Below are 22,839 nucleotides of genomic sequence, written 5' to 3'. Positions count from 1 at the left end.
AGGGTTTCCTTGCGGCATTACTAATGAAATTTACTTCGCATCCATATAAGTAAGTAATTCAGTATGCACAGTATATACCTTTCCAACAATATTATGGTGGCAATTGTTTTCTTCATGAGGTACAATAATAAAAAAATATTCAATATATCAAATAAAAAATGAATGTTCCTACATTCACCCGGCATAGTGGGCTTCCTTGCACTGACTATAGTACAGAAAGCTGCTAAATGCTATTTCTACTTACTTTGCCGCACACTTTTTACTTTTACGCACACCAGTATTCCAACCAAACAGCACAAAACAGCGTGCTTTTATTACGCACGTAATCCACGTACGCTTGGAAATAGGTTTGCAACACTTAAAGCTACTACGACTACGATCAGCTGTTGAAGTGTTTCCCATTTCGTCAAACGCTTGGATAACCTACCCTAAAACGTGTTGTTTAGTGTTTAAAAGACTAATTATTTCTATGCTTTATAATAACTGCAGGGAAAATATAATGTGTAAGACGAGTGCAAACTGCACTAGTTACACAAATAACCATTTCATGACTATTTACAATTCTAAGGACTTTAAAAAGGGGCTATTTTCTGATTGAACATTTCATTTAATGAGTAATATGGCTAAGAGACTTTTACTAAGAATAAAAAAGGCCCTCAAGTCTTACAAATACTGAATATTCTTCTACATCAACGTGTTTTCCAATTTAACGTTTGAGTAATAAAGAAGATGCCTGAAAAGCGCTACGAACTGAATAAAGTTCAATCGAAGCTTCGATTCTAAGTATAATGAATTGCAAATATATTGAGTGGTATACGTCTTTTCCTTTTTTATCTTTCTATGAAACTTAAACTAATTACACTTTAAATTTCATATAATAACCTTAGTAAAGTTCATTGCTTAGTAAAGGCAAATTCATTTTACATTTCATTTCGTAAAAACTTTCAAAATTTGCACATATAAAAATAATTGTACTATTGGTCTGTAGTTTATTTTCCACATAACTTTCCAATCTACCGAAAAAGTCCTGCGTTCCCTCATAATAGTTGATTATTTTCAGAACAATATTGGTATTCTTTCATTGCACAGAATCACAAATATACATTTGCAATATATAAATATTTTTAAAACTATTCTTGATCCTGCAAATTATTAATTAAAATAATATATAAAGTCGATACCTCACGGAGGAAATTAAAAACAGATTACTCAAGTTTTAATAATCCTCTAAAATAATAATGCTTCTTCATTCTCCTTCACTTCTGATTTTAAAAGCCCATCTCTATTATGAGAAAATAAAGAATAATTGATTTTATTTTGATAAATATTAATTACATACACTCACTAACATCATGATGCGTAACTATTTTAGAACCGAATTATTCTTAGTAAATTCAGTATTTCAAAAATTGTATGTACTACGCAGAAAATTTTTTTCGGTTAATTTTGTTACAAATTGAACCATTTTAATAGATATTCTACGTACATAAAAACAACAATGGTTTTTTGCTCCAGGGAAAATGCTTTGTGAAATATTCAGTCCCTGAGGCTATTACGATTCTGTCAGCTGATGTTTCAATTGCACTGCAGAGAGATATTTACCGATAGAATACTTCATTTGATCACTGGACCATTTTTGGACATGTTGACGATACCTATCGATATAAATAAAGCCCTCTTTTTAATCATTCTCACTATATATTTCTCAAGCTTGTATATTTTATTAGTTGATTTTCAACAAATTAAAAATATTTTTAATTAGGAGTTTTGTTTGTTATTCGCAAATAATAAGATTGTGCTATCTATCTAGTACAAACAATACATTATGCATATAGTAGTTAAAAACAAACTGTGTTTATGGAAAATTAAAGCCCTCATTCATTATTATAAAGTTATGTAACAAGAAAACCTCCCCAAAGCATAATCCATGCTACAACAAAAAATATAAAAGAGGAAATTCTTGTTTAAATACAGCTTGAGTAATGTGTTTTTTGTTTGCTATAGTAATATTATGTAAATTAAGAATGGAAACAAATATGTATTTTAAAAACAGAAATAGATTCATCAATTACACGAATGATTTTTTTCGGACCAGTTTAGTCTAAGATTAACCAGTTTTTTGTTACTAAAGGTAAGATTGTATCTGGATTCAAACAAGCGAGAAAAACAGATCACTGGTCAGACATCGCATGTCTTGTTAGTTGTCCACAATTAACCTCACGCCATTGTTCACGCTATCAATATTGTGGCTATGCCCTTGTGATGGGATTTAAATAGCACAAGGGTTACAAATATGGTAAAAATCTTGCATATTTCCGTCTCATCCAATTGTAGCGTTTACAACAAATTTTGAGTTCAAACAAGTGTATAATGGCGAGTTCATATTCATATTTCACACCAAAAGTCTTATTGAAGGCTAACGTCTGTACATCGACATAGGGATTTTAATTAACTCGGCCAGATAATGTTCCCAAAATTGAATTGTTCCTTTTAAGTTTCAACCTTATGGTTAGTTTCTTTCAAGGAACAAGTTAGAAAACAGAAAAAATATTTTTAATCAATATGGATAACCAAGATTTTCTTTCAGAATTAGAATGACCCAAATAAATGTTAATTCATTGGAAAATCTAGACGATGAATTAAAATATTAAACACTTTAATTAATTTTTTAGTTAATAAAATCATCGCAATATCATTGAAGGTCAGAATTAAGTGGGAAATGATAGTGAAGAACCACGAACAATAAATAAAACGAGATCTAAATAGAAAAGTTAGAAATACTTTCATACGTATTTGATTAAGATTACTAAGTCTTAAAGCAAAGATTATAATATTTCCGTTGTGATATATATTACACCTTAATTTGACACAAAAGCCATTAAATTAACGAAGGCAATTTAGCTAGAGAGGGGTTTAGCGGAATCCCCGGATTTATTCCACAAAAAGCCAGTTGAAAGCTGCTGAACGACTCATTTCAAGCTTTGCTTTCGGTCGTGTTATTGAAATGTTCTTCATTATTAATGACACACGATTGGTAAATGTAGACCTACAATTGAGCTTTATAAATCAACTGTACAAAAATAAACGATTTGCTTAAGAGTCATAGCTGGGAATACTATAAACAATAGTTTAAAACTATTTTTTATATGCTTTGTAAATTCTCTACTGCCCGAATGTTTACATAATTGAATCATGATTTCTTTTACAGAATTAATTAACTAAAATCTCCTGAAACAATATCTAAAGAAGCGAGGTAATTTTATGTAACATTAAAATGTTTATAAAACATTCTATTTTAATATTCTTAATCAAATAGTTTGAATTGCACAAGCAATTGAAATAATCGTTTGGCAATATTTTACTTTAGTAAATACACATAAAGTGTATACAGCTTATAGTGTGTGTAAATATGAGTCTCCATCATTTCTAAAAGAAATACTATCTTTTATATTTAAGTTTTAAATACCTAAAACGAGAGTAAATCTGTTATTATATTTTTCTAAACGGGAATCACGTACATTTTGTGGAAGTCACGTATAGCGTCCACCTGTCACAGGTTGAAATATTTCGTATAGGTGGAAATATACAGCATACCATAAGTACATTACTATGTTTCTTTGTTATTTGTAATAGTAACAAAGTGTTGTTATTGTATTTTGTAAATATACATTAAATTTGTAACTTACAGAAAACAAGATTTAAGTTTTTCAGGAAATATTAGAGTTGCACACGATTTATCTTATCTCCATAAATATTTATAATGTACCTGCTGTAATTAAGTAAACTAAAATAGAATGACACGATTTGTGTTGAAATATGAAAAAAGGGAACAACCCAGAAAATATTTCTATGTTTTAAAACTCATACTGCAATTTTATTTGTTTAAGGAGAGCGAATTAATAAGTGTGGCTTTGAAACATAAGTATGAAAATTCCTTAAAACGCAATTCTCTTGTTTATACATTTGGAGCAAGCGCAAGAGATTCTTACTACACTTAAAACCACTGTCTTTTACAAGTGTAAGACCTAGTTTTGTAGCCTACTTTTAACTTCTTACCACAATCCTACCTAAGATTTTTTATTGATTGAGTTACATGAATCTGTGGGTGATGTATATTATCCGTTCTTTGTATATAAAAATAAAGTTGACAACTCAAAACAGTTTTAAGTATGGGTAGGGTTTAAACTAGATATTTTACTAGCATGTTTCTTCATATAGGATTTAACAGTATCGTCAAGGAAAAACTAACAAAATGTGTGTTTTTGAATTTGCTACAAAAAACCGAATCCACAATTCGGGTCTGTCACACGTTGTCCTAAATTTCTAAGTCCTGTTTTTACTATTTTCACCAAAATGTGACTAACAAAGATTAACCATATGACAATAAACGTTCACAGGGAATAAAATAAATCTGTACAAAATTGGACATATTGGTAAAGTGAAATCCCTAATTGCGTGATTAATTAACTCTTAACTTTTAAAATCATTTTATACATATCTTAAGAGTATTAAATACACAATCGTAAAACATACCACATCACCAATTTGGTCAAACAAATTACTTTATTGAATTTTAAATCCTCTACAACATTACAGTCTCTAATCCAAAACGAACCAAGCCTTCCAAAGTAGGATTAAGTTCAATAAAGCATAAAATGTAATGACAAAGTTTACGAAGTTTTAATAAGACTCTTAACAATAAGTCTCTCGTCAATTTTATTGTATGGAACCGTTTTCAGTTACAAAGTTGTTGAATTTCAATAAGTAATAGGTGTGAACACAAACCGTTATAGTAAAATAAATTGTGTCTCGTCTTTGTTTTAGTTTAAGGACTGTTTGATTATTCTTTTGTTTCAAAATCGATTGTACAGTTAGAATTGAAACCATTTATAATAATTTAAGATGTCTTATTTATCATACTTCCCATAGCGGTTAGTGAACCTAGCACTTAATCTGTAACAAAAGAGTTTAATTAATTGTAAAGCTATGTTTAATTACAGAAAGAGCCAATTATATTTCACCAATTATATTTTTAAAATGAAAGTACTGGATATGTTTTGAAATCTTAATAGTTCCTCCCCATCAAGCTATAAGTAAGAAATTGTTTGCTTAAAACTCTAGCACGTTTAATTTACTTTTTTCTCCCAAAACATTCAGTAGAATGCAAGGAAGGTTTTAATTGTTTTAATTGTAATTTTTCTTGGCTTACTATGATTTACATTAAAATCCTATTGTGTAAGACTTTAGAAATGTTATTTTATTTATATAAATACCATGATTGGTGAAGTGATCTTTGTTAGGAGTATAAGGAAAACTAATAACATTCTCAGAATACACTGAAGATGAATTTGTAATATCGGTGAGCCGGAAAATGTTGACCCAGATTAACTTAACGCTTCATTAACTTGAAACATTTGTAATCTTAATCATTAGAGGATTCTAATACTCAAGTTTTGCCGAGAAGGTTGTAGCTTTGTTGATTAATTATGATAGTGGGTTTTCGTGAACATTGCTACAAGCATAGGGTGATAAGAAATATGTTTAGCCGTATGAGACACTCAACATATACTTTGATGTTCATACTGCTATACTCTAATTAAATAATGATAATTAATTAATCTATCCTTAAGCTATTTGCCAATTATGTGACTTGAGCATCAACTATTTCTTATAATCACAAAAGCCACACATTCTACCACACTCTATACTACACCCACTTTGCAGTGGTTTTAACTATTAATATTCCAATACAAATCTAAGTATCAAATAGTCCCATAAAAACAATGCTTTGTAACTTTTTTTATACTTTATTTTAAAAAATTTCGTCATCTTGCAAATACTGCAAGTGTGGCTCCTATTGGTATTTCTATACCAAGGACAAATTCATACTGCTTTAAAACATGGTGGTATGGTAACCAGCTTAAAAAATATTTTCCAAGTCAAAATCGGAAGAAGTGAAAATAAGAAAAATGTTCGGATGTTGTCCTAAAAATACTTGGCTGATGTCCTCGACTCCAGCAGATTTTTCTTTTCTTACAAAATTAATTTGCCATGTTTGAGATTCAATAAATACAAGAGTTTAGATCAGTTATATTGAAATGTATTTCAATGAGGCTAAGTTTTACTTTCTCGCTGTATTCAGTTTAACCAACAACAATAAAGGCACAATTTACAGATTGCTTTACCTCCTTGGCAAACCTCGTTTATTTGACTAAGGTGATATGACTTGTTTAATTAACTTCGATGAAACCTCAAGCAGCTTCATTACTCTGTGTTGAGCCGTGATATCTGTCTGATACAGTTACTTATTATTAACATACACCTAATATCCCGTTACTTATAATGGTTGTTCGGGGTGTTAATTAATTTTTAAGAATTAAATCCAAGAACAGAAAGAATAAACCCAAATTAATAAATATTCAAAACTGTATCGATAAAAAGAAAAACAATGAAAACATAACCTATTATTGCAAAATGAACTATAAAATTGAGCCATGCGCTTTTAGAGTTTTGATTGGTCCATGTATAATTACTCAGATTTTAGGAATATTTAACTTGATCACAAAAATTTATATTAAATAATACCCTGTTATTATTTATTCATATTTATAAATAAATGCCTTAAATACATATTTTAAATCAACGTAGTGGGTTTAAAATTTTTTTACGCTGCAATAAATTCAAAATGACTTTAAATTAAACTTAAAACACACTGTATATCTAGCCTAAGTCTCTAAACCCGCGTGTTGCATGAAATTGTAGTTGAGACACAAATAATTAGCAAGTTAAGAGAGGTTTCCGAGAGCAATTATGCTTAATTGGAGTTAATCATACTCTGAAGTCTAAGTCTCCACACTTTTGCTCTGCAGTTCTCATAAGAAGGTAGTTTTCCGTTTATCTGTTGGTTAATGTCTTTTCATTATAATTTTTCAATATATTTATAATCCTGAGGTGTTTTAAGTCGAGGAGTTGAATCAATTACTTATGTCCTAAAGGTGAATCCAGCCAATCACCCAAAACTGTAAGCTAACTATTTCAAGACCTAGTGTAAGAGCCTACTAGATCCTGAATTACTCCAAATCTATATATCTATAAAATTAATTGATAGGTCTGGTAGGTAGAAAAAAATGCATAGCATTTGATAACTCACACCACCAAGACAATTAAATGTATAACCTACGAAATATTATGGTCAATAAGCGCTGTCCTACTGTTTTTTCTGGAGAGTTGGTTGATCTACATAATAAATTTGAGGCAGAGGATTTGTTGACTTGGATTTTGCTCTGTCAAAGGAAGTAAATTTTAAAATTTATAAATGACTGAGTTATTTAGTATTTACAATGCAATTTCTTTTCGCCTGAGGTGGATACACGAAGTATTTTGGTTTTTTACCCGACCACTCTTTAAAAACTACTATCCTAAGAAAGGATTATGAAAAATTGATTAATTGACAGTAGTTGGTCTCAAAGTAGTATTTACTCTAAACATTCTGTCCACAGATGGTGCAAAAGGTTATTAATTTAATTATGGTTCAATAACAGTTTTCACCTAGAAAACATTAAGTTTAAAAAAACAAACTGCAGGCTAAAATCGTTATCCTCTCCAAACAGAAAATTATTGAACCAGAAATTATTGAAGTAGCCATGATTAAAATTTCATACAATTTTTACTAGCCACTCGTTCATCCTATATAGCGAATTCTTTTGTACTTGTGTTCCACGTGCCTATATTTTTACGATTTTTACAAAGAGTTACAAAGGTATATCTTTTGTAATTTAAATACATATGAGCAACTGGATTAAGAAACTTGACACAAATCACTGTAAGAATTTTGTTTTCAACTTGCTTGATGACTCATAGAAATAATTGCATTCAGAATCACTTTAAAATAAATTAAATATTGTATCATATTTTTATACTTTGCTAAAGACAACATGCAAATAAGGGTTTTACGGAAAAATACAAAAAATCCAACATACCCTTGCTAGTATGCTAGACAATGTCTTTACGTGGTATGCATTTTAAACTCATCAAAGATAAAAGTGAATAGAAGTTCATCAAAAAAGTACCTTCTAAATACATTGTAAAGTCTGGTTCTAACAACACGATAAATGTATTAACAATTTCTTAGTATTGGTGGCCATTGCAATGTACCTTCATTGCAGATATGTGACATGTTATTAAAACTTCAATAAATATCTTAAAAATACATATTATTTATGTAAATTGAATTTATAATATTTAAAATTCTTCAGAAATATTAATACAAATACCTACGTGAAGAGGCAATCCTAACTTAAATAAAAAGAAAAGAATCTAAACAAGCCGTCACTCCTATTACCTGCCGTTGCTGTTGAATAGAGAGATTCTATTGAATCTCGCACGTAAGAGGTAAACCACTTAACAATATCATATTCAACTGAAGTGTTTTAAATAATCTAAATGAAGAAAATCATATAAATAGTTACTTCCCTTTAACGAAACTCTCTAACAAATAAATGGTCTTTGTTGTAAAGTATGGAGTTTAAGTTGTTACTTTAAATATTGTTGAAATTGAAATAAAGTTAAACACACAAGAGTTACTACTCTGTTACGTACTTTTCCTTTCTTCCACCGGGCGCCATCCATGTTTCTCCATTTGACCGTCCCCATCATGACCATTGCATTTTTTCCCTCTTACTCGGTTATCTCGGTCGTTTTATCTCTTATTACTGCTGCCAGTGACATGATGTCTCTTCCCATGACACGATCTGCTCTTGTTCTCGTCTAAAGTATTGTAATCAATTCCTCTGAATACCTACAGTAACGGAGCCCAGACAGTATTGGGTTGCTCGTCACTTGAGATGCGGATTCCACGAGTAAATCACTCAAATTGGCTGATACGAGCTTGGAATATAGATTCCACGATGGTAGGCCATATCTTGTTGAGCAGGACAATGCCACAAAATAAAAACTTTGGTAAAATAAAACTTTTTGGTTACTTTTAACCTAAGTTTTGTCTTTTGTAGGTAGACCACGGTCTGTAGATATTCGGTTGAAGCGTGTCCTAGAAGAATGTAATGGGTTGTTGGATGAGCTACGAGGACTCAAGTTAGAGTTAATGAAAGGGAGAGCTGCATGAGTTCTACACCGATGACAGGGACGATATACAACAAAATAATTAATAGAGCTCAGGTTAATTTTAAGGGGGAAGTGTTGTACTGTCTTTAAATACCATATTTAATTGTAATATTTATCAGCTGACTTTTTAATCGAAAACACAACAAAATAGGATCGTTCAACAGGATACTCTTCTTTGTTAAAAAACCCCATGGACCCTTAAATCCTTTAAAAGAGCGGTCAATAAGTTTAGTCAATTTTGCTTCCTCCAAAAGTTAAGTAGTCGTCCCAACCAAAAGAATGCCCCTGCCTCTTCCTCAGTTTGAGTTCCGACCGATATCTGCATCGGCTCAGCTTCTCCTGTAGGCATTATGGGTGGTTATTCAATTGGAGCAGACCCTCGTCCGACTTCCAGGGTTTGAGTCGCCACTGAAAATCGACTCCTCCCCCCCAAGACCCAGGGTGTCGGAATGTTCAGAGTTCTCTTGGAAATTGGTATTAAAACAGCGTTGATCTTATCTTGGTTTTATTTTATCTTCAAACAACTTACATAAGCCAAGCCTATTTTCGTCCAAATTAATTTGTAGTTGCTTCAATTATTATTGTTTTAACACCTACTTATTGTTTTGGAATATTTTGAGGTTATGTTACTGTCGTATTTTACTCATTTGAACTCAGTTTATTTTATCACCAAGTTAAACCAAGTCGACAGGTGGTTTAGTTTGAACTTAGGTTAATACCTAGTTTAAATTTGGGGAAACACAAATCAGAGTTAAACTAAGTTAAAATCGCCGTTTAACTTAAAACTACGTTTAAACGAGTTGGGGAAACCGGGCCTTAATCTGGTGGTCTTAAAGCCTACTAAGAACAAAAACTATATTAGAAATGCAAGAATTGTCAACCAACATAAGTATGATACTATACAGGGTGGCTGAAAAGTAACTTGCACCCCCCCTTAACTTTTCAACCATTTGAGATATTTTAAATCGGTTTGCGGCAACCTTCTTAGATATGAGGGGCTACAATAATTATGGTCAATTTTGAAAATTTTTCCTTTAGGGGTAGCGGGGGTAGGGGGTAGCTCAAAATTTCCAAACAGCAAGTATAGTCAAATTTGAACATAACAATAAACATAAAGGAAATAGAAATCGGACCATTAATAACAAAATGGCAGCTAAAAATGATTGAGACAATGGTTATTTAAAGTAATTTTGAACTGCCTTTTTGTTAATAATGGTCCGATTTCTATTTCCTTTATGGTTATTGTTATGTTTCGTCAAGACCTACAAAATGATACGAAACTCGACTACACTTGCTATTTGAAAATTTTGAGCTACCCCCTACCCCCGCTACCCCTAAGGGAAAAATTTTCAAAACTTACCATAATTATTGTAGCCCTACACACCCAAACAAGTTGCCTTAAACCGATTTAAAATATCTCAAATAGTTAAAAAGTTAATGAGGGTGCAAGTAATTCTTTTGCCACCCTCATGGTTATTTGGATTTGAAACGTTTTAGGACGCCATTTTGTTATTAGTGAGCCGATTTTGGTTTTCTTTATGTCAATATTTATGTTTCGTCAAGACCTGTAAAATGATACCAAACTCGACTATACTTGTCATTTGAAAATTTTGAGCTACCCCCTACCCCCGCTACCCCTAAAGGAAAAATTTTCAAAATTGACCATAATTATTGTAGCCCCTCATATCTAAGAAGGTTGCCGCAAACCGATTTCAAATATCTCAAATGGTTGAAAAGTTAAGGGGGGGTGCAAGTTACTTTTCAGCCACCCTGTATACTTGGAGGGTAAATAACTCTTTGAAAATGAAGAAGCGTTATGTTTTTAATTGTTTAGTATTTCGTACTCGTGAATTGCAAAAAAAGATAAAAGTTTAACAATTAATTAACATTTAAAACCTTTTTAAGGACAATTTAACTAATTTGTGTATTAAATGAAAATGTTTGGAAATTGTTTATTTTAGCGTAAAAATGTTAACACGTTAACAACATTCAAAAACAATAAGCTATGATACGAATGTATAACACTACAACGAGTTTCTCCAAAAGATACACATCCTGAATCCCCTTTCTAATTGCTACTTCCAGTTAAATGGACCAATTAGAACCCAGTAAATGTTCACCTAAACCAGTAAAAGCTCTGCCAAGTAAGACAAGTTGCGTCTTAAACTGTTCTGCCTCTCCAAACGACTGTGTTTACCCGTACTTTCAATTATCTATTGCAAGTTAGTTAATTTAGACTGTATTTTCAACTGTCTTGTCCCAAGCCTTTTATCGTGTTGAGTACTTGGACTGGAGACATCAATCACATTCAATAAAATATTAATAATATAGTTTCAATAATTAAATGTGTGCTGTATGCGTAAAATTGGAGCGACAAGACAAATCCCAACACATAATCGTTAAGTATATTTTATTTTTTTTCTTTGATGCAAATTTAGTTATTTAAATTATTTCAGATTACTGATGATCAAGTCAAACAATTTATAAGTCCTTGTTGTATAAGTTGGTTTAAGGTTCGATTTGAACATAGTTGGCTCATCTAGTAAATTCGATTGAATTCGTTGTTACAGGTTTATAATGTCTCGATTGAATGTCAGTAGGCTTACTCTGCCTCTAAGGTAGTTTCCGATTGTTGCAACATAAACTTTTTCCTGGAAAGTATTCAAAACCTTACCTTGAATTTGTTTTTAGGTAAAACCCCTATCGTCCTCTCTATCCAGGTTACAATTACATCAGTTTCTTATTCTCTTAGAACCATTGTTTTCTTAACCCCTTGGGTAGACTGTTTTGTTGTTTTGTAAGCCCCCGGTTTGGTTGTTTTGTAGGGCACATATAACCAACTGCTCAACGCTACCCAATTTTCTCCGCTGTTGGCAGAAGAAACAATTCTTCACCGGTCTTGGTTGGAATGCTTTTGGTATAATTAATCCTAAAACCATACCCCATCCACTAATCTTCCTCTATCATACTTGTTCTTTCCTATTTTACATTCGTCTATTTATACAACAACACCTTCCCCACCTAACAGCTCTTCCTCATCATACGCCCTATGACCATCTTACAGGGTGACCATTAAGTCTTAGGACGACTTAATAACTTTTAAACGACAAACGATATCACAACCACATTTGGTATACCGTTACTGGAAATTGTAAGCTACTTTTCTGTGTACATGGTGGTCGGATATCACCTTTGGGGGACGGCCCGTCGGGGGTCAGAAGAAAATCTTTAATGACAGCCTATGTTGAGTTGTACATCATTTTAAAGGTCTACTTCAACTGAAAACAATGCCGCAAACCGGACTTCATAAGGTTGATCCAGTCGGAAGAAATTGCGTTTCAAAGTTTAAAAATGAAAAATACCATTATTACGTAAGAAATAATCTTACTCTTTCCTTTCGGCCGTCTGACAATGTGCTAAGTGTAATCAGGAAACCCTGCTGTATTAAGAAGTACAATGAAAAGTGAAAGCAGTGCCTCTAGGTCAGGGTTTCCCATCCACTGGACTTCCCCCTTAATGGCTTTTACCTGTCTAACAGTTCACTTATCATTACCACTCAAGCTACAGTAGTTTTTGCAGCCATATCCTGTTACAAAAAAGATTATAAGTTTTAAAAGATGCCGCTTAGTGAGCGTGAAAGAATTACACTCTAAATGATGCGCGGCTGGGGTGATAATGCAAGACCGTTTGCAGAAGTCACACAATTATTCAATGCTACTTTTCCTGATAGAGCTCCTATTTCTAAATCCTCAGCACAGTACACAGTTGCTCGCTTTGTAGACAATGGTACTGTTAAGGATCGTGCCAGATCTGGACGACCAAGTACTGTGACAGACGAAGACGGCTCATTAGACATTCTTCAGTCTTTCGTTGAAAATCCAAAACAATCAGTTGGATCAGCAGCACAATCTCATGGAATAGGTCGTGAATCAGTTCGCAAAGTATTAAAGAAGTCTGGTTTCAAGGCATACCGGGTTACCCTGTTGCAGGAACTAACCGAAGATGATTTTGATCGCTGGATGGAATTCAGTGAAATTATGATGAATAGAATTGACCAAAGACAAATACTTTTGGACGATATTGTTTTCTCAGATGAGTCGACTTTTATGTTGAATGGCCATGTTAACAGGCTTAACTGCCGGTATTGGGATAATGTTAACCCACACTGGATGAGTGAGTGTCACACACAACACCCCCAAAAAGTAAACGTATGGGCAGGTATCGTACGTAATTCAATTATAGGACCATTTTTTATCGATGGAAATTTAAATGCCAACAAGTATCAGGATATGCTCCAAAATGAGATTGTTCCTGCTTTACAAGCTACTCTGGGCGCTGACTTCCATTCATGTTTTTTTCCAACAAGACGGAGCACCGCCACACTATGGTGTTCAGGTAAGGCAATACTAAGATGCAGTATTCCCACACCGGTGGATTGGAAGACGAGGTGCGATTAAATGGCCGGCTCGTTCCCCTGACCTAACTCCGCTTGACTACTTCCTATGGGGCTATATCAAGGACAAAGTGTATCGAACTCAGCCTACAGATCTGAACGAACTGAGACATAGGATATCACATGAAGCTCAAGCTATTCCACGAGAATACATACAAAATGAAGTAGCCACCTTTTATAACCGGTTAGCATATTGCCAGACGACCGATGGTGGACATTTTGAACACCTACTTTAAAAGACTTTCTGTAAGTATTACCCTTAACTTCTATTAGCTACAGTAATAATGGTATTAAACATTTGTCAAACTTTAAAACGCGATTTCTTCCGACTGGATCAACCTTTTGAAGTCCGGTTTGCGGCATTGTTTTCAGTTGAAGTAGACCTTTAAAATGATATAAAACTCAACATGCTGTCATTAAAGATTTTCTTCTGACCCCCGACGGGCCGTCCCCCAAAGGTGATATCCGACCACCATGTACACAGAAAAGTTGCTCACAATTTCCGGTAACGGTATACCAAATGTGGTTGTGATATCGTTTGTCGTTTGAAAGTTATAAAGTCGTCCTAAGACTTAATGGTCACCCTGTATAACAAAAACACACGTCTCTGCAAAAAGATAACCAATCTGCTATTGTTGCACTACTTGTCTTGATCGTTCTTAAACTTGTTTCACGTATAAGAAATTCGTAGTTAGTTAATGTTGATACTCAAAAAATACATTACAGTCAAAATGTTCATAAATTCAAAGTCTGATCATTCAAAGAAAGTGTTTTAAGGCATTTTTTGATACTGTGTGTGGGTTAGACCGTTTCTGTCATCTGTATTCTACATTATTTTCACCTCTTATTCTCAATTTCATTTCTTCATTGAACACGTCACATTTAGGAGTTTTTGGAACCAAACCTTGTTCCTGCATCCATTTAAAACAGTTTTCTGTGTTGATAAAACATTTTGACTTAATTCGCGATACCTATTTAATGTTACAGTTAGTATAAAATAACTTATACAAACAAAAACAATGAAATAAATAAAAATGTAAACATTACAATAAAAAAATAGAATAATTGATATAATCGACGTATATAATACCGTAAATTAGGCGCAAAGATTTTCTAAATCGCCTATTCATGGAGCAGTTCCAAGCGGTAGGGCAATCATTGTATAAAATTAAGACCAAGAATTTAGGTAATGAATACATTACTGAGCTTATTTATTTATGTACATTTACAATTATTGTTGTAAATGAGTTTTTATAACAGTCAAAACTATGTTACGTTCATAAACTATTAACTTATACAATTAAACCTGAGATATCAATCATTTATAAGCTTTACTCGTATTGATATTCAGGAGTGTATCTTCTATGTAAACACGACACGACAGTCCAGTCACGTTATGGTGATTGTCTGCAAACCAGACAACACGCAATGTCTGATGTTGAATATGTCTGGTTAGCTTCATATGAAATTCATTGTAATAACAATTTTGTAGTCATAAAATAATTTAAATGTAGAGTATATCCTTCATCACAATAATAATTGAATGTTTATACCTGTTGTCTATGTAATCTTAGTCAACATTATGATATCATATTATAAAGGTTTACGGAAAAGGTTCATGGCAGAATTTCATCCACTTTTTTATTTTGAAAATTTTATTCTATGCTGAATATGTTAGCCTTTTTCTGATCCGGTTGCCTACTTCATAATACTGTATGCAATCTGTATAAATCTTCTGATAACAATTATAGGGAAACAACCCTATACTTTGTTTTATAAAAGTAGTTTTTTGGAATGTATCAGCTGTTCAAAATAAACATTTCCTGTGTAAGATGTTTGAACGTAAATATGCAGAAACCTAGGGAACTAAGTGTATAATTTAAATACTAAAAACATTACTAATTCGTATTCTAACTGACTTTATTTTTTTATTGAGAGTTGTTTTTTTAAGCCATTGTAAACCTTATATGATGAGCCGTAATGATGAAAGTATACAACATAAACAGGGTTTTACATTTATTTTTGATTTGTTTCTTAACAATATAATATTTTAAAGAAAATCTAAATACATTTTGAAGGTTAAAAACAATGATTTTAGCTTCCGAGTAATATTCAACCGGTTGCATTAGAGAGAATCACATTGATCATGAGGTTGGAAAATTCATTCATTCCCATCTCCTTGCTCTGTTGAGCCTTATTCCTCAAATTTTGAATTTTTGTACATGTATTGATCAATGAATATTTAGTCATTGATAATCGAATAACAGTTAAATAGTAGTAGATAGGAATGGTTGTTTTCCATACAACGGTTGTTTGGTATATTTCCAGCGTGAATAAATCTCAACTAGTTTATTTAAAAAAATGTATGATAGCAAAGGTATATTGGGTATATATACAAAAAAAAAACATTTGTTTTATCAAAGTGACTTACTCATTTTAATCGTTTTTAATTAGTAGTGTAAAATAATATTTTTGTAGTAATATAAGGGAAAATATTATTATTATTTTTTTGTACTGATAAGAAAGTCTAGTTGTTTAAATAAGGGTATTTTTAACAGCAAAAGTATCTTTTAAAAATAACTGTTTCCCTTTTCCTGCGGGTGACAATTCTGTGTGGAATATGCTGTTCTCGAGGCTATTTACACTCATGTTTGCTGATGTTTCCACTGCACAGTACAAAGGGTTTTACTGATAGAATAGTTAATGTGAGTATTGGACTCTTTTGGTCGTGTTGTAAACAAACCTTTTTCCCAAAAAGTCATATTTGTGTTTCCTCTATTTAGCTCATTTATTTACTTTTTCCGTTTTGAAATACGCATTATTTACTATAATCTTTACTGTAATCATAATCTTGTTTTATAAATTACTAATATATTATGTACCATATTTTTTACTAAATTAAAATTAAAAAAGCTTCCATTAAATTAGCTTTTTAAAACGTTTGCTTTAGTGGTAGATGAACATTTACCCAAAAACAAAACCTACCATAACAAAATTAATTATTGGGTGAAGTATAAGTAAAGTAACTATAGAAAAATGCAAAACTTTAAAAGAAAATACGAAACTTCCAATTTAAGGATAATGAAACAAAAAAATACAGCAGCGACAAGCATTCTGTGTTGGTTTAGCGAACAAAAATTGAGCTTTTCGATTGCTAAAGCAATTTTTAAGAGAATGATATCCCTGTTATTTTGCATCTTGGAAATAGTAATTTCTGTTTAAAATTAGCCTACTTAAAAAGTGTATGTGAAAAGATATTTTTTTAAACCATCTTGAAGTGAAGTTATGATTCCAGCGTCAACAATAAAAATACAAATACAAGAATTCCCTTTGGAATTAGTTTTTGCAAGAGCATCTGGAACTCTTAATTGTTTATGTCTGTATTGGAGTATCTGGCAAAAGACGGAGGTTTATTGTTTATACTGTCAAAGGAGGTCTACGCCAACGTATTCAGAAATGAAATACATGTATCACAATTAGTTAAATTGATAGTACTGTAACTGTGTGGATTTAAATAAGATATAAAATCAATGTTAGTTTACGTTTCATTTTTCTGATATTTTATAAAAAATTTCAGCATTTTTTTTAACAGTTGTGGTAAGTTTTGCATTGAAGAGAAACAGATTCAACGTATTCAGTAGTTAAATAAAATTATTACAGTTTTTATAATAAATAGTATCATCACTAAAATTGGAATTATTATCAAATTTTTTACTAAGATCGATCAGTGTTTGGTTACTAAAGGTAAGTAGTCCAGTGCAAATAGCATTTGAGTAAGGAAATTAAAAAAAAAAGTTGAAACCTGTTGGAAATCATTTATTAAGGTCTCCTGAACCCACAGAAGAAAGTCCCAGAAAATCCCATGGGGACTTTTCTGCCATTTTGAAACATAAGTCGGTCATGTTGGATTTATGCAAGCGTTTACGGAAATGGGTGTTACTAGTAAACTAATTGACTTAAAAACCTCCTGTTTGCATAAAAATGTCTTGTAAACTCCAGGCTAGATATTAAATATTAAAATACCCCCACTGCAGCAAACCTGCAGACTAAGCGAATTTCCATTAGCCTGAATTTATTTTAAATTAAATCTATTTGAATAGCATTAGGTTTAACGAGTACCTAAGTTTGCTGTTACAGGTAGCCTAATAAAATGTGTTTTTAGTAAAATATTAGTAGATTAATATAAAATAGATAAACTTTCCATGTTTAATCAACATATTTCCATAAACAAACAATTTAAAACATTTTACAATATTCTCCATAAGAATAACAAAGAAAATTTTAAATTTGCAGTTTTTTGAATTTTCTCCATAACTATTAATTGTACAAAAACACGTTGATATACTAAATTATTTGTTTTTTAATCTCTTTAAAAAGGTCTAGAGAGAAATTAGGAAATTTTGAGTTTTTAGGGTCAAAATGAGAAAATGAGGATGATTTAGTAATACCAACATTTCAAAAAGAGTTCCCTGCTAACCCCACTAACAAATCAAGATTTATTGCACTATTAACTGTACACCTCACAAACGTGGGATGCCAGGTTTCACAAGCTACATCTAAGGCCCAATTCACACCGAACGGACGTCGGGCGGAGACGTGGCACGGACGAGGCACAGACGTGGCAGTGACGTGGCGTGTTCAATGCACACCAAAGGGACGGTAAAGGGACGGTACAGTGGCGAGACAACCTGTATGTAGACTAGAAGCTTGGGGTTTTGCTTATATCTATTAATGTCAATGGTGTTAGTTAATTTCTGTCAACTTAATTAGTACAAACAAGGGAATTGTTCTACTTCCTCACAAAATTTGATATTAAATCCAATGTCGTCTCGCATAGTGAAGAAACAACTCACAATCCACACACAAAAACAACTCTACACAACAAGGTTGGTAAGTACAAGCACACTATACACAAGAAGGTTGGTAAGTACAGTACATATTTGCAGTCCGAACAACGGGCGCGCTACGGACATGCCACTTCCGATACGCCACGAGGGACGCCGAAGCGACGTGGCGGTGGCGGGAGGGGCCGCCCGCCACCGCCACGTCGCTTCGGCGTCCCTCGTGGCGTATCGGAAGTGGCATGTCCGTAGCGCGCCCGTTGTTCGGACTGCAAATATGTACTGTACTTACCAACCTTCTTGTGTATAGTGTGCTTGTACTTACCAACCTTGTTGTGTAGAGTTGTTTTTGTGTGTGGATTGTGAGTTGTTTCTTCACTATGCGAGACGACATTGGATTTAATATCAAATTTTGTGAGGAAGTAGAACAATTCCCTTGTTTGTACTAATTAAGTTGACAGAAATTAACTAACACCATTGACATTAATAGATATAAGCAAAACCCCAAGCTTCTAGTCTACATACAGGTTGTCTCGCCACTGTACCGTCCCTTTACCGTCCCTTTGGTGTGCATTGAACACGCCACGTCACTGCCACGTCTGTGCCTCGTCCGTGCCACGTCTCCGCCCGACGTCCGTTCGGTGTGAATTGGGCCTAACGCAGACACTCTCATTGTTTCAACAGCTCTGTATTTCCCCAACAAAGACTTTGGTACTAGTGGGACAAGAAAGAGACCTTCTTGTATTGTTGATTACTCTCACTCGATGCAACGTATTCATGCTCATTCCTGCCAAAGGAAACAAACCTCACCGCATTTTTAATATTAGGAAACTGCAAGAAGGTTTAGGTGAGTTACAATATTTTCTTTTCCTGCTACACGCATTCACGCAGGTTGCGATACAACCTATGCCATATTCAGCAAAGGAAAAAAACCGCGTAGAAGAAGCTCCAAAACAATGCAGGACTTCAGGAATCCGTCAGTATAGCCAAAATATATGGTGTTAGTAGAGAAGTAACTGACCTTAACATTGCAAGGCACCGCATGTACATAAAAACGATAGCAAAGCAGAGACTTAGTGCAAATTTCGACCTCGCCTCTATTCCCCCAACCAAAACAGCAGCCCTCCAATACACCCTGAGGGCTTATCATCAAATTCAGCTGTGGAAAGGTGTTAATCTCCCCGCTAAGGACTGGGGCTGGAAACTAAGTGCTAGTCTAATACCTGTAACAACTCTTCAACAACCTGCTCATCAAAATCTACTTAATCTTATATTCTGCAACTACAAAGGCAATTGCGAGAAGTATTGTTTGTGCCGAAGAAGCTCGTTATCTTATTCTCATATGTGCGGACACTGTGCAGGATTTTGGTGCGGTAATACACTACCAGTTACTGAAGATAAACTTAACCTGTTAATCTAGTGATAATATTAACTAGTGAATGATCCAGTCTACTATATCCACAACGTTCAAACAAAACTTTGGAGCTTTAAGGGAAACGTGACGAAAACGGCCGGGCCGTCAAGCGTCGGAGCGAAAATGTATCGAATGCTTCTATTGGTTCTTGAGTAGGATGGTTAAAATAGTTAGGTAAACCCTTTTAGTGTATTTGAAAGAAGATTTTATTCTCTACAATTTGTATGAAAAGTTTTCCTTATAACAGCAAAGCAAAAGGATACTTGGTGAAAAATGCTAATTATTAGTTACAATATGTCAAAATAAATAAGTTTTACGGGGGGGTTTTATGTAATAGAAATTTGTTTTTAAAATTTTTGACCGTCAAAACACAAAATTTCCTAATTTCTCTCTAGGACATTTAAATGGCGTACAAAAAACAAACAATTCAGTATCCCAAAATGTTTTTGTATGGTTAATGGTTATGAAGAAAATTAAAAAAAACTGCAAATTTAAAATTTTCGGGTAATTATTCCGTATAGGTGCCTCCAAACGAATTTTTAATTCTGATATCTTACTTTATAGTTTTTTACCTCCTGAATCCAAATATACCATTATTTTTCACAGCTGATGAATATTTCTCAAGATATCGCCGTAATAATATAGGCCTACAACATTACAATAAACAAGGTAGGATGGATGCCATTTAAAATTGGAATGTACTATGGGTATTTTATCCTTATTAATGATTTATTGATTTATATTTCGCCGTTTAGAAATTACATACTAAAATGGTGCTATTCTAACATAACCTAACCTAACCAAACCTCTAGAATGTGTAAGCAAACTCCTTTTGATGTCAGAAAAGGTATGTCAGGGTGATAGGTCGTGCTTTATGTGAATTGGTGACTGCATTAAGTCCTTTGAAGGTAGGTTAGATTAGGTAAGTTAAAGTTTAGGTTATAATGTATCAAGTTGTTAGTTTATGCTACCTGCAGACTAATTTTGTAAAATTAAAATCCAGAAAAAACACTTCAAATTACTATTTCAAAAATGCAAGCATTTTTGAAAAAGTGATTTGAAGTGTTTTTCTCAGGATTTTAATTTTACAAAAACAGTCTGCAGGCAACATAAACTAACAACTCGATACATTATAACCTAAACTTTACCTTCCTAATCTAACCTAACTTCAAAATACTTAATGCAGTTACCAATTCACATACAGCACGACCTACCACCCTGACATGCCTAAATAAGAACTACAAGTAATTAGTCCACCAGTCCATCTATATCTCCATAATGTGACGAAATTCCTATTATAGAGAACATTAAGTTATTTGACTACAGAATCACTTGAAATGTTATCCATCCTATCTTGTTTATTGTAATGTTAAGCATGTTTTTACGGCGATATCTTGAGAAATATTTATCAGCGGTGAAAAATAATGGTATATTTGGATTCAGGAAGTAAAAAACTATAAAGTAAGATATCAAAATTAACAATTCGTTTGGAGGCACCTATACGGAACAAATACCAATTTTCGTTGTTATTATTATGGAGAATATTGTAAAATTTTGTAGTTTGCTGGTTTATGAAAATATGTTGATTGAACATGGAAATTTATCTATTTTATATTAATCTACTAATATTTTACTAAAAACACATTTTATTAGGCTACCTGTAACAGCAAACTTAGGTACTCGTTAAACCTAATGCTATTCAAATAGATTTAATTTAAAAAAAATTCAGGCTAATGGAAATTCGCTTAGTCTGCAGCTTTGCTGTGGCGGGGGTATTTTAATATTTAATATCTAGCCTGGAGTTTACAAGACATTTTTATGCAAACAGGAGGTTTTTAAGTCAATTAGTTTACTAGTAACACCCATTTCCGTAAACGCTTGCATAAATCCAACATGGCCGATTTATTTTTCAAAATGGCGGAAAAGTCCCCATGGGATTTTCTGGGACTTTCTTCTGTGGGTTCAGGAGACCTTAATAAATGATTTCCAACAGGTTTCAACTTTTTTTTGAATTTCCCAAATTTTGCCATTTTTGAGCTAATTGCACTGGACTAAAGATTGTATCTGGATTCAAACAAGCGAGACAAACAGATCACTGGTCAGACATCGCATGTCTTGTTAGTTGTCCACAATTAACCTCACGCCATTGTTCAGGTTATCAATATTGTGGCCCTGTCTGTAAAGGGATGAGGTTGAACAGAATTTACAAAATATTTTGTCATTTTAGTATTTTTTACATTACTCTATATTTACTTTGGTATTTACGAAATAGGTTAGTAACTAGGTAAATAGGGCATGTTCAGAATTAAGATAAGCTAAATCCATTCCTTATGGCTAGAGAAAAAGATGTTTAAATGGATTGTGTAAGTTTTCGTTGAAATATGTAGGCAAATTCTGTTCAATGTGATATCATTGAAAAAATATCGATCCATGATATTTGTAGCTGTGAAAACAAAATGGCTGTGTAAACAATTGATTATATTTAAAGTTAAAAGTCTCAGGTTTTCCAGAAGATTCAACACATTAACTGCATCATTTTAAATACCTTGTAAACCTTTGATTTTAAATTACTCGGGAAATAACTATTCGCAATAAGATGGTTGTTTTTATTTCCTATAATTTTATGAATGAAGTAGCAAAATTTACGTGAGATATTTTCAGCAGAACTCCTGATTTTATTCCACACAAAGCTGCTGAATGATTCTTAATTCAGCTTTGCGTTTGCTCGTGTTTTCGGAATGCTTCTTCTGTATTAATTGTGCTACTGCTACACGTGTAATCTTCCAATAAAGCTGTAGTATCCCTTTCACATCAAAAGATATAGTACTTTTACATTTATAGCGTATATTAAATGTAGAACACTGCAATGCAATGAGTATAAAAACTATAAACTTTTTATTATTAAAAAATATTGGTTGCTAGAGCAATTTTGTTTTATCAAGCACAATAACTTTTAGTTACATCCCATAAAAATAGCTACAATCTATATATACTTTTTTAATACGCAAGCA

General features: G+C 32.8%; 1 protein-coding gene across 1 annotated transcript in view; it reads left to right on the top strand.

Annotated features, from left to right (window-relative positions):
• Positions 1-18,544: 18,544 nt before the first annotated feature.
• LOC128984697 (chaoptin) overlaps positions 18,545-22,839 on the top strand; it is a 39,205-nt gene continuing 34,910 nt past the window's right edge. The window contains 1 exon segment of the mRNA XM_054404037.1: positions 18,545-18,658. Coding sequence (XP_054260012.1) covers positions 18,545-18,658 — 114 coding nt within the window.

Source organism: Macrosteles quadrilineatus, unplaced genomic scaffold (assembly GCF_028750875.1).
Source record: "Macrosteles quadrilineatus isolate MER2022 unplaced genomic scaffold, UCM_ALF_1.0 Scaffold_2__2_contigs__length_208266976, whole genome shotgun sequence".
Taxonomy (NCBI): domain Eukaryota; kingdom Metazoa; phylum Arthropoda; class Insecta; order Hemiptera; family Cicadellidae; genus Macrosteles; species Macrosteles quadrilineatus.
The sequence above is the reverse complement of the archived record's forward strand: the minus strand, read 5'-3'. Positions and strand labels throughout refer to the sequence as shown.